General features: G+C 41.6%; 1 protein-coding gene across 16 annotated transcripts in view; it reads right to left on the minus strand.

The window, feature by feature from the left end:
- Nckap5 (NCK-associated protein 5) overlaps nt 1-12,941 on the minus strand; it is a 913,274-nt gene that overhangs the window by 351,116 nt on the left and 549,217 nt on the right. For all 16 annotated transcript variants that reach the window (XM_017599040.3, XM_039091169.2, XM_039091162.2 and 13 more), the window contains one exon: nt 972-1,059. In XM_017599040.3, coding sequence (XP_017454529.1) covers nt 972-1,059 — 88 coding nt within the window. The remainder of the gene's footprint in view (nt 1-971; nt 1,060-12,941) is intronic.

A 12,941-nucleotide genomic window follows, 5' to 3' on the forward strand; every position in this document is an offset into this window, starting at 1 on the left:
CAGGAGATCCACTAGCACGGTCAGCTGCGTCTTACATAAGCTGTGCCACCACTGCGCCATCTTTACAACACTATAATTGGTGAATAAAGGGAACGTACAAGGAACTTAGTGCTGCCAAGCCCATTTATGGACATGCCTATGTCTCAGAAACCAAGTATTTGCTGAGTGATCAAATGTGATCTCTGTGTTTTTTATAACCCATATATGATCGTAAAGCCCACAAGCACAATGAACAAAATACCCACTTCTGTGTACCCTGAATTCAAATTAATAACTCCTTTCTCTCTAGGAACTAACAGACTGAGGTATAGAGAGGAAAGAGTTCTGAAAATGTACTTTTATTAGTGATCTATGAAGGAGAACAAATGACACCATTTTGGGTTGATAGAACTCTTCATTTTGGTGTATATGTACATGTTCGTGTATGCATTTGCATGTCTATGCATGGGATGGCCATAGGTCAACCTCAATCATTCTCTATCATGCTTTCTGAGTCAGAGTCTCAGTTTTAATTGGAAAACTCAATGATCACCCTATGCTGTTCATCTAGTGAGTCCCAGCCATTCTCTTGTCAGTCACTATGATCTTCGAGACTCCACAGGCCTACTCTGTTCCTCACACATGCAGCTCCTCAGCCTGGAATGGCCTATCCTCCATTCTCTAATGTTCAGGTTTTCCTACTGTTCAGGTTTCCAGCTCTAGTTCCTACAAACGCTCTTCAAGTAAGCCTATATCATATACCTCAAGCAGGTCAACAGACCGCTTCCACCTCCACAAAACAGGACAACATGATGCCTGTCCAACCCTCCAGGCACATCTAGAACCTACTGTTACAAGGTGGCATTTTAGGAAACATTGGGATAAATAAACATGTTTAAGATACCTCAAAATAAAGGTGCCTTCATGAATCCCAGGAAGAAAATCAAACCAAACACATTGGTATCCAGCCAAGACACAGAAACATGGTGTACCTGGTAGGCTGTGATCTTAGCAGGTTCTTCCTTTTTCTGCTCTGGAGATCCTTGGCTCTGTAACAGACTTCGGACAGTTTCTTCCATTCTAAAAAACAGAAACATGAAGACATTCTTCAAGATGGTTTCCCACTAACATGGGGCTGTCAGTCATTTTCTTGGGGCATACTTCCCAAGCTTAGATGAGTCAGTGTCTTTCCTCTCTCCTTTATTCCCTAAGCTAAGGATTTGAGGAATGGGGAATAGAGTTTGGAGGTAAAATAGCTGCTTAAGATATACAAAGCTTTGGGTTTAATTGAGAGAGAGAGAGAGAGAGAGAGAGAGAGAGAGAGAGAGAGAGAGAAAGAAGAGAAGAGAAGAGAAGAGAAGAGAAGAGAAGAGAAGAGAAGAGAAGAGAAGAGAGGAGAGGAGAGAGGTGGGCACACAGAGGGATGGATGGATGGAGAGAGGGGAAGGAAAGGAAGGAAGATGAAATGGGGTAGAGAGGGAGGGGAGCCATATGGAGGAAAGGAAGGGGGAGGAAAGGAAAGAACATAGGCAAGAAGGGAGAGAGAGAGTAAGCAAAGGAGAAAGGGACAATGGGAAATGTGGGAACATCATTACAGTCATTCTGTTCTTGGCTTGGGTATCTGCACTCACATGTATACATCTCCTTAGCCTCTCTCTTCCCTTATAACCTGTCCTTCTGAATTCACTACAATATCCCAAACTCAATCTCCATTTGATCAATTTGCCAAGTTAACAGATCTTGTATGACAAAACTATTCCTGGGGAGATGCAAGACTCATGTCTACTTACCCCAGATAGGAAACCTATAACAGACCAAAGTATGGAAACCACCGAAGTCCAACTTGGTGAACTGATGAATTTTATTGGAGTTACATATAGGATCAGAAAGGATGCACAGACAGCTGCATGACCAAAGCCTACCCCAGCATGTTGACAGCTCACAAAACTGGGAACCTGGAGCACACTTCACAGCCTACAGGCAGTTCAGCAGGTTGAAAGAGTGTCCTATTCAGGTACCTCGCTTGCTCTAAACCTCTTCCCAGCATTGGGCTGGTTTCTGCATTTTCCAGGCAGCTGATCTAGTCTGAGAGTCTTTGTAGCTTTGTTTGGCTTGGGAGGTCTTTGCAGCTTGGCTTCACTTAGCTGGAGGGGGGTTCTCAGCCTTTTATTGCTTATGCTGGCAGGGAAGGAACTGGTTAATCTGGTCAGTTTTAGGAACTTCCTGAAACTATTTTTGAGTCCTTTACCTTCCTGCTTAAGGAGTAACCCTTCAGTTACAGAATTTAAATTGTTTCACAACCTTGCCAACTCAGTGGAGATCTTCAGCTGTATCTTTCAGAGTGATTCACAAGTATTTCTACAGCTTATGCTGTAACATGTTCTATGTCCTGAGACTTCTTGTCTTTAAATACCTATGTCCAAAGACTTCCGTGATGTTAACTTCAAGTAGTAACTTGGTAGTATCTAGAGCCATCTTGGAAAAGAAATGTCTATATATGTGTGAGAGAGAATTTATAGACTAGGAAAACTGAGATGAGAGCCACTCTGAATTGGATTGATACCTACCGCCTTTTCTCCTATGATGGTTTGTATCTTCAAACTGTGAGCCCAGAAAAGCCTTCCTTAGATTATGTTCATCAGGTGTTTTGGTGTAGCACAGAGACAGGTAACTAATACAACCTCCATGATCCCCAAAGTGACACTTCCTTCCCCATGGGACACTAACTTACGTTGTTGCTAAATGCTGTTTTGTGAGTCCCCTTTATGAAGGACAGACACCTCATCTACTTTCCAGATCTGCATCATGATCCACTCAAGATGTTTCCTCATGCATAACCAGTTTCTCTGAAATCATATACCCTATATCATTCACTTTGTCCCTTAAAAACCTCTCCCTTTAACACACAAATATTTCACACATGCATGTCCTGTCTCCTAGAGTCCATAACTTGTGTTATGTGGCTATGCCTCATATTTCTCATGCTCACATTCGTTTATAAATAAAGTTGCTAGTCAGTGGACAGTTCATATCTGTCAGTTCACTTTCTAAAGGATAGCATACTAACAATGGTTCAGGAGTAGTCCATGTGTATTTCAACTCTGCAGATATGACGCTGACCTTGGGCCCCTCCTTCAGTGTTCAACCAAGTTCTACCAAGAAAGATGCCTGAGCATCAATGTTTATTGATGAAATATGACAGCTAAACTAAGGGACTCAATTAAGTGTCCAATAGTAAAGGAAGAGGGAAGGACAATGGGGTCTATATACATGATGGAAAATTTTCAACCATTAAAAATAAAAAAAAATACAAAACAACAGTTACATAGTTTGCAAGGAAACATAAACAAGAGATAATCTTATTAAGTGAATTGAGGGAGACTCAGAAAGATAAGTATCTTATGTTTTCTATCTTTTGCAGTTCCTACACTTAATACAGATACATAAAACAGCTGGCATATAATGCACACATGTGTATACACATGTATGACAGAAAAATAGACATGATAAAGGAAACAAAATTAAAAGGCAGCGGGGAAAGGGAAGGCTGCTCCACCCCTATATTTTCAAGTCTTAAATTATTAATAGCTTAAAATTGAGCAGAGCTCATTGAAGAACTCTCTCATCTATTAATCATTTTAATGTACTTTAGGAATATCATTACATCTGCTTGGAAGATGAGAAAGCTGAGTTAGTGAAAGGTTAGATGGCTTACTTAAGGGGCTGTGGTTAGGTGGGGAACAGAGATGAGCAAGGTTCACTGACCTGAGCACAGCAGCCCCTTCTAACTGATCTGAGTACAGCAGCCCCTTCTTCTTGACTTCACTGACATGTAAAGAAAATATTCCAAGAATGCAGCCTTCTACTAAGGACTTCTCTTCGAGAACAACTTTGCCATGCTGAGTCTATGGGTAACTATACTATATTTTATCAGTGAAGGACTTAAAGCCTACAGAAAGAACAAGAGAGAGAGAAAGAAAGAGAGAGACAGAGAGAGACAAAGACAGAGACAGAAACAGAGGGAGGAAGGGAGACAGAAGGCAGAATGAGCAAAGAAAGAAAGAAAGAAAGAAAGAAAGAAAGAAAGAAAGAAGGAAAGAAAGAAAGTAGAGAGGGGAGAAGGAAGAAAGAAAGGAGAAATGAACAGAAAGGGAGGGAAGACAGGAAGATGGCATAATGAGAGAAAAGGGAACCACTGGGTTCCCAGGCCTGTGAGGTAGACCTGATCAGCACTACCTGCCAAAGCTTCATTCTGTTTATACAGGAGAGATGTTCTTCCCATGGTGTTCATCAACTCTAACATAAATCATATAGTTGTGATATTGTTCTCAGACCTGCCTGACCCATGACTCAGTTTTCAAATATGTCCCATGTAAAGTCATTTCAGTGAGCAATAATAGTCTATGTGACAATGGTCTGCTTAGATTTTCTCTTGACACTGAGGTGAGCAGCTGTGATGGTGTCCCTGGTTTGCATGGGATGACACTCATCTTAGAACTCATTTCTTGGAACGCACTTTACCATCCGCATAGAAGGTCAGTGTCACATTTCACTCCTTAGTTTACTTATTTGCACCCATGGGACGTAAATGCATCCCTGTAGTCTGAGCTTGGGAAGCAGGTTGGGGAGATGGGACGGTTGGGAGAGTGACTGTAATACAAGCCTGGGTACCAGAGTTTAATTACGAGAAACCACATTGAAAATTCCAGGTATGGTTCATGTCTGTGACCCCATATCTAGGCAACAAACACTGGAGTTTCCTAGGATCCACTGACCAGCCAGCCTAGCTGAACTGTGTACGCCGCGTGCAGAGAGAAAACTTGTTCCAAAAATGAAGAGGAAAGGAACAGAACTTGTGGTTGACTTATGGACTGCACACATATATGTACTTGAATACACATAGGAAACACACACACACACACACACACACACACACACACACACACACACACACACCATATAAAACAAAAATAAAACCATGTTGGTTTTTTCTTCTACTTACTTAAAACTGTCTCCGGATACCTTGCTGAGTTACTACTCCTATGTAATTAGAAGTTCTTTGCAGAAGTCACTAGATCAAGAAAAAAAAATGCCTATTCATCTCTCTCTTTATAGTTCTTTTTTTGGCTTTATACTTAAAAAAAAATTAAAGGCAAAGAAAAAGGAGGGCCAGAAAAGAAATTGTTAAGACCATCTCGTACAACCCAGATGCCTTAGTAATACTGGGAATATTAATAATGTTACTGGGAATATTGATACTTGGAACAACTTGAGGGTTATTCAAAAGCAATCGCTTTTTAGAGCTGCAGCTCAGAATGGAAGCTTCATGGCACTCTGTAAACCACTGCTAAGAAAATCAAGTTAATATTTTTAAAATAACCTTTATGAGTGTGGTTATAGAGAAAAGCCTTTTGTATGTGATGGGAGCATTCTGTCATTTATTCCCTGATGGTACCTATTTAAAATTCTCATTTTCCAAATCTCTGTTTGCCTGGGAAAATAACAAGAGAAAGAAAAGAAATCACAGAGCATGAAGTGGCTTTACACCCTGTGACAGTTTCCTTTCCTTGCTTATTTGATGAGGAGGGTTCAGATTCCTAGTCCTCTCACAGCCCACCATCTGCTTCCCAAATGTGAGGAAAACAAGACAATTATTCCTACTAATCTAGCCTTGGACAGAGGTTTGAGTGTGTTCGCTTCCTTCTAAGGGGTTATGGGTAAGGTGTATCCTGACCTTAAGCAATCTCTCCTTATTCTCCCTACCTGATACTAAATTACTTCTAGCCTCAATCACTGGTCAGGAATCTTTTACAAATGAAAACTTGTAAGAAAAAACATGTACACTAACTGAGATGTAATTAGTTCTAACATAACTGAGCCTGGAGTCTTTATTATACTCTATTTATTTAGTATGCGTGTATGCATGCGTCATCTGATACTCTAGAAGCAGAGGACAGTGTGAGGCTGTCGGTTCTATCCTTCCACCATGTAGGTCCCAGGGCTGGAACTCAAATCTTGAGGGGCTCCAAACCCCAAGGAAATAGTTCATTGTCCTGACTCTGAAATATTAAGGGCTTTATTTACGAGCAGAAAATGACGTGAACGCTGAAGACCTTCACTCAATGAAACTCATATTAGAAACTGTGTCTCCAGACATAAGTGTAGGGGCTCTGCCTCTTCTTTTCCATTACAAAGTATTGAGGCTGGGACCGGACACTTCCTAGGTAAGCATTCTACCTTCGGGTAGATTACGGTTCCTCCACAATCAGGTTTCTGTGCTGATAGCTCCTATCATGTTATTTTTAATATATAGTTCTTGTTATAACCTGCAGCCCAAATAAATTCCAGTTGAAGTTTTTAAAACCAACTATCCAAGGAAATACATTTCTACCTCAAAGGGCATTCTCATTCCAACCAAATCCCACACAAATCATACAACTACACCTTAAGTTCTTCTCTGCCTAAGGACAGCCCCTCTTTGAGTTTTCCAGATGATTGGACACTCCCTATCTTATAATAAAAATATGAACATCCGAGGGCCGAGGACATGGCTCAGTTCATAAAGTGCTTGCCTTGAGAGCTTGAGAACCTGAGTTCAGTCTCCAACACTACGGGGCTTTGTTTGTTTGTCAGTTTGTTTATCCAATTGGGAAAGGCAGCAACTACCCATGACCACAGTGCTGACGAGGCTGACATACACACCCCTGGGCTCTCTGGCCAGTGTAGTGCACTATGCGAGCCACAGGCCAGTGAGAGGCTCTGATTCAGCAAACCAGGCAGATGGTGTCTGAGGAACAAGACCTCAAGTTTTCCTCTGGTTTCTGTACAGACATTAACACACACTCAGCTGCATGCACATAGGTGTGCATGTGCTGATACACACACACACACACACACACACACACACACACACACACACACTGGTCTCTGGTTTCACAACGTCAGAGGATCTGACTCATTTTCAAACAATTTTTATTTTCTTCCTAGCCGCCCCATGTGACTGTCATTACCGAGTAGGTCCTCAGTAATTGGCCAATAAGTGCTTTCGTGTGTAGCTAAATTCATGCCACAATCTCCCCCTCTCATTCTCCAGTCGTGCATTTTTGCTTTTCATAGACTTACACCATATGTGGATGTGTCACATCAGAGAGATGTTCCAGCTAAGGCTCGAAGGGCGTGGTCTTTAGCTGTGACACTTTGGGCTGAGCTGCTGGGATCACTGTTCCTCAGTAAAACAAATCCAAGGCCTTGTTCTCTTGAGCACACTGACATCCGTGACTTTCAGCCCAGTTCATTAGTGTTGGCAGCCAGTGCCATTGTAAAGTGGTCAGGGCTCTTGATCTAGCTTTTAGCAGGAGAAGTCTTTTCCTGTTGACTCTGGCCAAGATATTATACCCCATCTCTCTGATACAGGGAGGAGAGAAACAGAACACCTAAGAAAAGACACATTTTGTTTGGCCTCCCATTCCCCTTGAACCTTCGTTTCCCCATTCTGCTATGATGACTTTCCTCAGCGACCCATCCTGCCCACTATCTTAACGTAAGTGCAAATCTTCCCCCAAGAATAAGCACAACCAAAATGCTGGCGGGGAAACCGCTGCTTCTGAACGGGCCTCAGCTGTGCACCAACTTATTCCTTAGAGGAGACAGGTTCCCTCCTTGGAGGAGAGTGCATTTAACCATGGAAACAGGAGCCATCCACTGGCTGGGTGTGACTTGGATGCTCCTATTTGAATCTCTGACCATCTGCCACCACCAAGGGGACCCTGAGAACAGAGAATTAAAAACCCCAACGAACCAGAAACTGGCTCTGCGGAGAGAGCTGGAGCTTTTTATCTTTTCCCTAGATGATATATACTTTTAATTCAGCATAAAATTTTGCAAGAATTTCCACTTGATTCTGCCTGGAAACTGTGGTGTTCTAATTCCCTCACAGGAATGCAGCAACATTTCCAAACAGATCGAAAGGTGCTGGCCCAGTTGGAATCACTGAATCTTATTCACTCTGGGGCCATCGCTCTGTGAGCAGAAAGCCACATAAATTTCTCCCTAGGCAGACTTGTGCGAATTCTGCATCGGGGAACTTGCCATGTGAAGGGGCTCCAGTTGAATGAGAAGACAGCTATGCATTCAGGGGCGAAACCGATTTTCCACATAGAGTGCAAAAGAGTCTCCTGAATGTTAACAAGTAAATCCCAAATGTTCCTACTCCCCGCAGCAGAATGCAAAACTACATTTATGGGTATGTGTGCTTGCAGAACTCCACTCATCCTGCAAGGGAGGGAAACAGAAAATACCATGTGGGCCAATGGATGTCATAAAGAAGTACAAGCAAAGCAGCTCTCTGCTCCCAGACCCTGTGGGAAAGAGACCTCACCGCCTGGTCAGGTGGGCACTCCTAAGGCTGCAGAGTGGAAGAGACCACCAACACTGCCCACCCCTGCCCACATCCCTGGCCCAAGAGGAAACTGTATAAGGCCTCTGGGCTCCCGTGGGGGAGGGCCCAGGAGCGGCAGGACCCCTGCCTGAGACACCGCCGGAACCTGAAGGAAACAGACCGGATAAACAGTTAAACAGTTCTCTGCACCCAAATCCCGTGGGAGGGAGAGCTAAACCCTCAGAGAGGCAGACACGCCTGGGAAACCTTAAGAGACTGCACTCTGCATACACATCTCGGCCATCTGGAACCCTGGTGCACTGAAGCTCCCGGAAGGGGCGGCACAGGTCTTCCTGGTTGCTGCCACTGCAGAGAGCCCGTGGGCAGCACCCCGCGAGCAAACTTGAGCCTCGGGACCACAGGTAAGACCAACCTTTCTGCTGCAAGAAAGCTGCCTGGTGAACTCAAGGCACAGGCCCACAGGAACAGCTGAAGACCTGTAGAGAGGAAAAACTACACGCCCGAAAGCAGAACACTCTGTCCCCATAACTGACTGAAAGAGAGGAAAACAGGTCTACAGCACTCCTGACACACAGGCTTATAGGACAGTCTAGCCACTGTCAGAAATAGCAGAACAAAGTAACACTAGAGATAATCTGATGGCGAGAGGCAAGCGCAGGAACCCAAGCAACAGAAACCAAGACTACATGGCACCATCGGAGCCCAATTCTCCCATCAAAACAAACATGGAATATCCAAACACACCAGAAAAGCAAGATCTAGTTTCAAAATCATATTTGATCATGATGCTGGAGGACTTCAAGAAAGACATGAAGAACTCCCTTAGGGAAACACAGGAAAACATTAATAAACAAGTAGAAGCCTACAGAGAGGAATCGCAAAAATCCCTGAAAGAATTCCAGGAAAACACAATCAAACAGTTGAAGGAACTAAAAATGGAAATAGAAGCAATCAAGAAAGAACACATGGAAACAACCCTGGATATAGAAAACCAAAAGAAGAGACAAGGAGCTGTAGATACAAGCCTCACCAACAGAACACAAGAGATGGAAGAGAGAATCTCAGGAGCAGAAGATTCCATAGAAATCATTGACTCAACTGTCAAAGATAATGTAAAGCAGAAAAAGCTACTGGTCCAAAACATACAGGAAATCCAGGACTCAATGAGAAGATCAAACCTAAGGATAATAGGTATAGAAGAGAGTGAAGACTCCCAGCTCAAAGGACCAGTAAATATCTTCAACAAAATCATAGAAGAAAACTTCCCTAACCTAAAAAAAGAGATACCCATAGGCATACAAGAAGCATACAGAACTCCAAATAGATTGGACCAGAAAAGAAACACCTCCCGTCACATAATTGTCAAAACACCAAACGCACAAAATAAAGAAAGAATATTAAAAGCAGTAAGGGAAAAAGGTCAAGTAACATATAAAGGCAGACCTATCAGAATCACACCAGACTTTTCGCCAGAAACTATGAAGGCCAGAAGATCCTGGACTGATGTCATACAGACCCTAAGAGAACACAAATGCCAGCCCAGGTTACTGTATCCTGCAAAACTCTCAAATAACATAGATGGAGAAAACAAGATATTCCATGAATAAACCAAATTTACACAATATCTTTCTACAAATCCAGCACTACAAAGGATAATAAATGGTAAAGCCCAACATAAGGAGGCAAGCTATACCCTAGAAGAAGCAAGAAACTAATCGTCTTGGCAACAAAACAAAGAGGATGAAAGCACACAAACATAACCTCACATCCAAATATGAATATAACGGGAAGCAATAATCACTATTCCTTAATATCTCTCAACATCAATGGCCTCAACTCCCCAATAAAAAGACATAGATTAACAAACTGGATACGCAACGAGGACCCTGCATTCTGCTGCCTACAGGAAACACACCTCAGAGACAAAGACAGACATTACCTCAGAGTGAAAGGCTGGAAAACAATTTTCCAAGCAAATGGTCAGAAGAAGCAAGCTGGAGTAGCCATTCTAATATCAAATAAAATCAATTTTCAACTAAAAGTCATCAAAAAAGATAAGGAAGGACACTTCATATTCATCAAAGGAAAAATCCACCAAGATGAACTCTCAATCCTAAATATCTATGCCCCAAATACAAGGGCACCTACATATGCAAAAGAAACCTTACTAGAGCTCAAAACACACATTGCACCTCACACAATAATAGTGGGAGATTTCAACACCCCACTCTCATCAATGGACAGATCATGGAAACAGAAATTAAACAGAGATGTAGACAGACTAAGAGAAGTCATGAGCCAAATGGACTTAACGGATATTTATAGAACATTCTATCCTAAAGCAAAAGTATATACCTTCTTCTCAGCTCCTCATGGTACTTTCTCCAAAATTGACCATATAATTGGTCAAAAAACGGGCCTCAACAGGTACAGAAAGATAGAAATAATCCCATGCGTGCTATCGGACTACCACGGCCTAAAACTGGTCTTCAATAACAATCAAGGAAGAATGCCCACATATACTTGGAAATTGAACAATGCTCTACTCAATGATAACCTGGTCAAGGAAGAAATAAAGAAAGAAATTAAAAACTTTTTAGAATTTAATGAAAATGAAGGTACAACATACCCAAACTTATGGGACACAATGAAAGCTGTGCTAAGAGGAAAACTCATAGCGCTGAGTGCCTGCAGAAAGAAACAGGAAAGAGCATATGTCAGCAGCTTGACAGCACACCTAAAAGCTCTAGAACAAAAAGAAGCAAATACACCCAGGAGGAGTAGAAGGCAGGAAATAATCAAACTCAGAGCTGAAATCAACCAAGTAGAAACAAAAAGGACCATAGAAAGAATCAACAGAACCAAAAGTTGGCTCTTTGAGAAAATCTACAAGATAGATAAACCCTTAGCCAGACTAACGAGAGGACACTGAGAGTGCGTCCAAATTAACAAATTCAGAAATGAAAAGGGAGACATAACAACAGATTCAGAGGAAATTCAAAAAAATCATCAGATCTTACTATAAAAACCTATATTCAACAAAACTTGAAAATCTTCAGGAAATGGACAATTTCCTAGACAGATACCAGGTACCGAAGTTAAATCAGGAACAGATAAACCAGTTAAACAACCCCATAACTCCTAAGGAAATAGAAGCAGTCATTAAAGGTCTCCCAACCAAAAAGGCCCAGGTCCAGACGGGTTTAGTGCAGAATTCTATCAAACCTTCAGAGAAGACCTCATACCAATATTATCCAAACTATTCCACAAAATTGAAACAGATGGATCACTACCGAATACCTTCTACGAAGCCACAATTACTCTTATACCTAAACCACACAAAGACACAACAAAGAAAGAGAACTTCAGACCAATTTCCCTTATGAATATCGACGCAAAAATACTCAACAAAATTCTGGCAAACCGAATCCAAGAGCACAACAAAACAATCATCCACCATGACCAAGTAGGCTTCATCCCAGGCATGCAGGGATGGTTTAATATACGGAAAACCATCAACGAGATCCATTATATAAAAAAACTGAAAGAACAAAACCACATGATCATTTCATTAGATGCTGAGAAAGCATTTGACAAAATTCAACACCCCTTCATGATAAAAGTCCTGGAAAGAATAGGAATTCAAGGCCCATACCTGAACATAGTAAAAGCCATATACAGCAAACCAGTTGCTAACATTAAACTAAATGGAGAGAAACTTGAAGCAATCCCACTAAAATCAGGGACTAGACAAGGCTGCCCACTCTCTCCCTACTTATTCAATATAGTTCTTGAAGTTCTAGCCAGAGCAATCAGACAACAAAAGGAGGTCAAGGGGATACAGATCGGAAAAGAAGAAGTCAAAATATCACTATTTGCAGATGATATGATAGTATATTTAAGTGATCCCAAAAGTTCCACCAGAGAACTACTAAAGCTGATAAACAACTTCAGCAAAGTGGCTGGGTATAAAATTAACTCAAATAAATCAGTTGCCTTCCTCTATACAAAAGAGAAACAAGCCGAGAAATAAATTAGGGAAACGACACCCTTCATAATAGACCCAAATAATATAAAGTACCTCGGTGTGACTTTAACAAAGCAAGTAAAAGATCTGTACAATAAGAACTTCAAGACACTGAAGAAGGAAATTGAAGAAGACCTCAGAAGATGGAAAGATCTCCCATGCTCATGGATTGGCAGGATCAATATAGTAAAAATGGCCATTTTACCAAAAGCGATCTACAGATTCAATGCAATCCCCATCAAAATACCAATCCAATTGTTCAAAGAGTTAGAAAGAACAATTTGCAAATTCATCTGGAATAACAAAAAACCCAGGATAGCTAAAGCTATCCTCAACAATAAAAGGACTTCAGGGGGAATCACTATCCGTGAACTCAAGCAGTATTACAGAGCAATAGTGATAAAAACTGCATGGTATTGGTACAGAGACAGACAGATAGACCAATGAAATAGAATTGAAGACCCAGAAATGAACCCACATACCTATGGTCACTTGATTTTTGACAAAGGAGCCAAAACCATCCAATGGAAAAAAGAT

The sequence above is a fragment of the Rattus norvegicus genome, chromosome 13, assembly GCF_036323735.1.
Source record: "Rattus norvegicus strain BN/NHsdMcwi chromosome 13, GRCr8, whole genome shotgun sequence".
Lineage (NCBI taxonomy): Eukaryota > Metazoa > Chordata > Mammalia > Rodentia > Muridae > Rattus > Rattus norvegicus.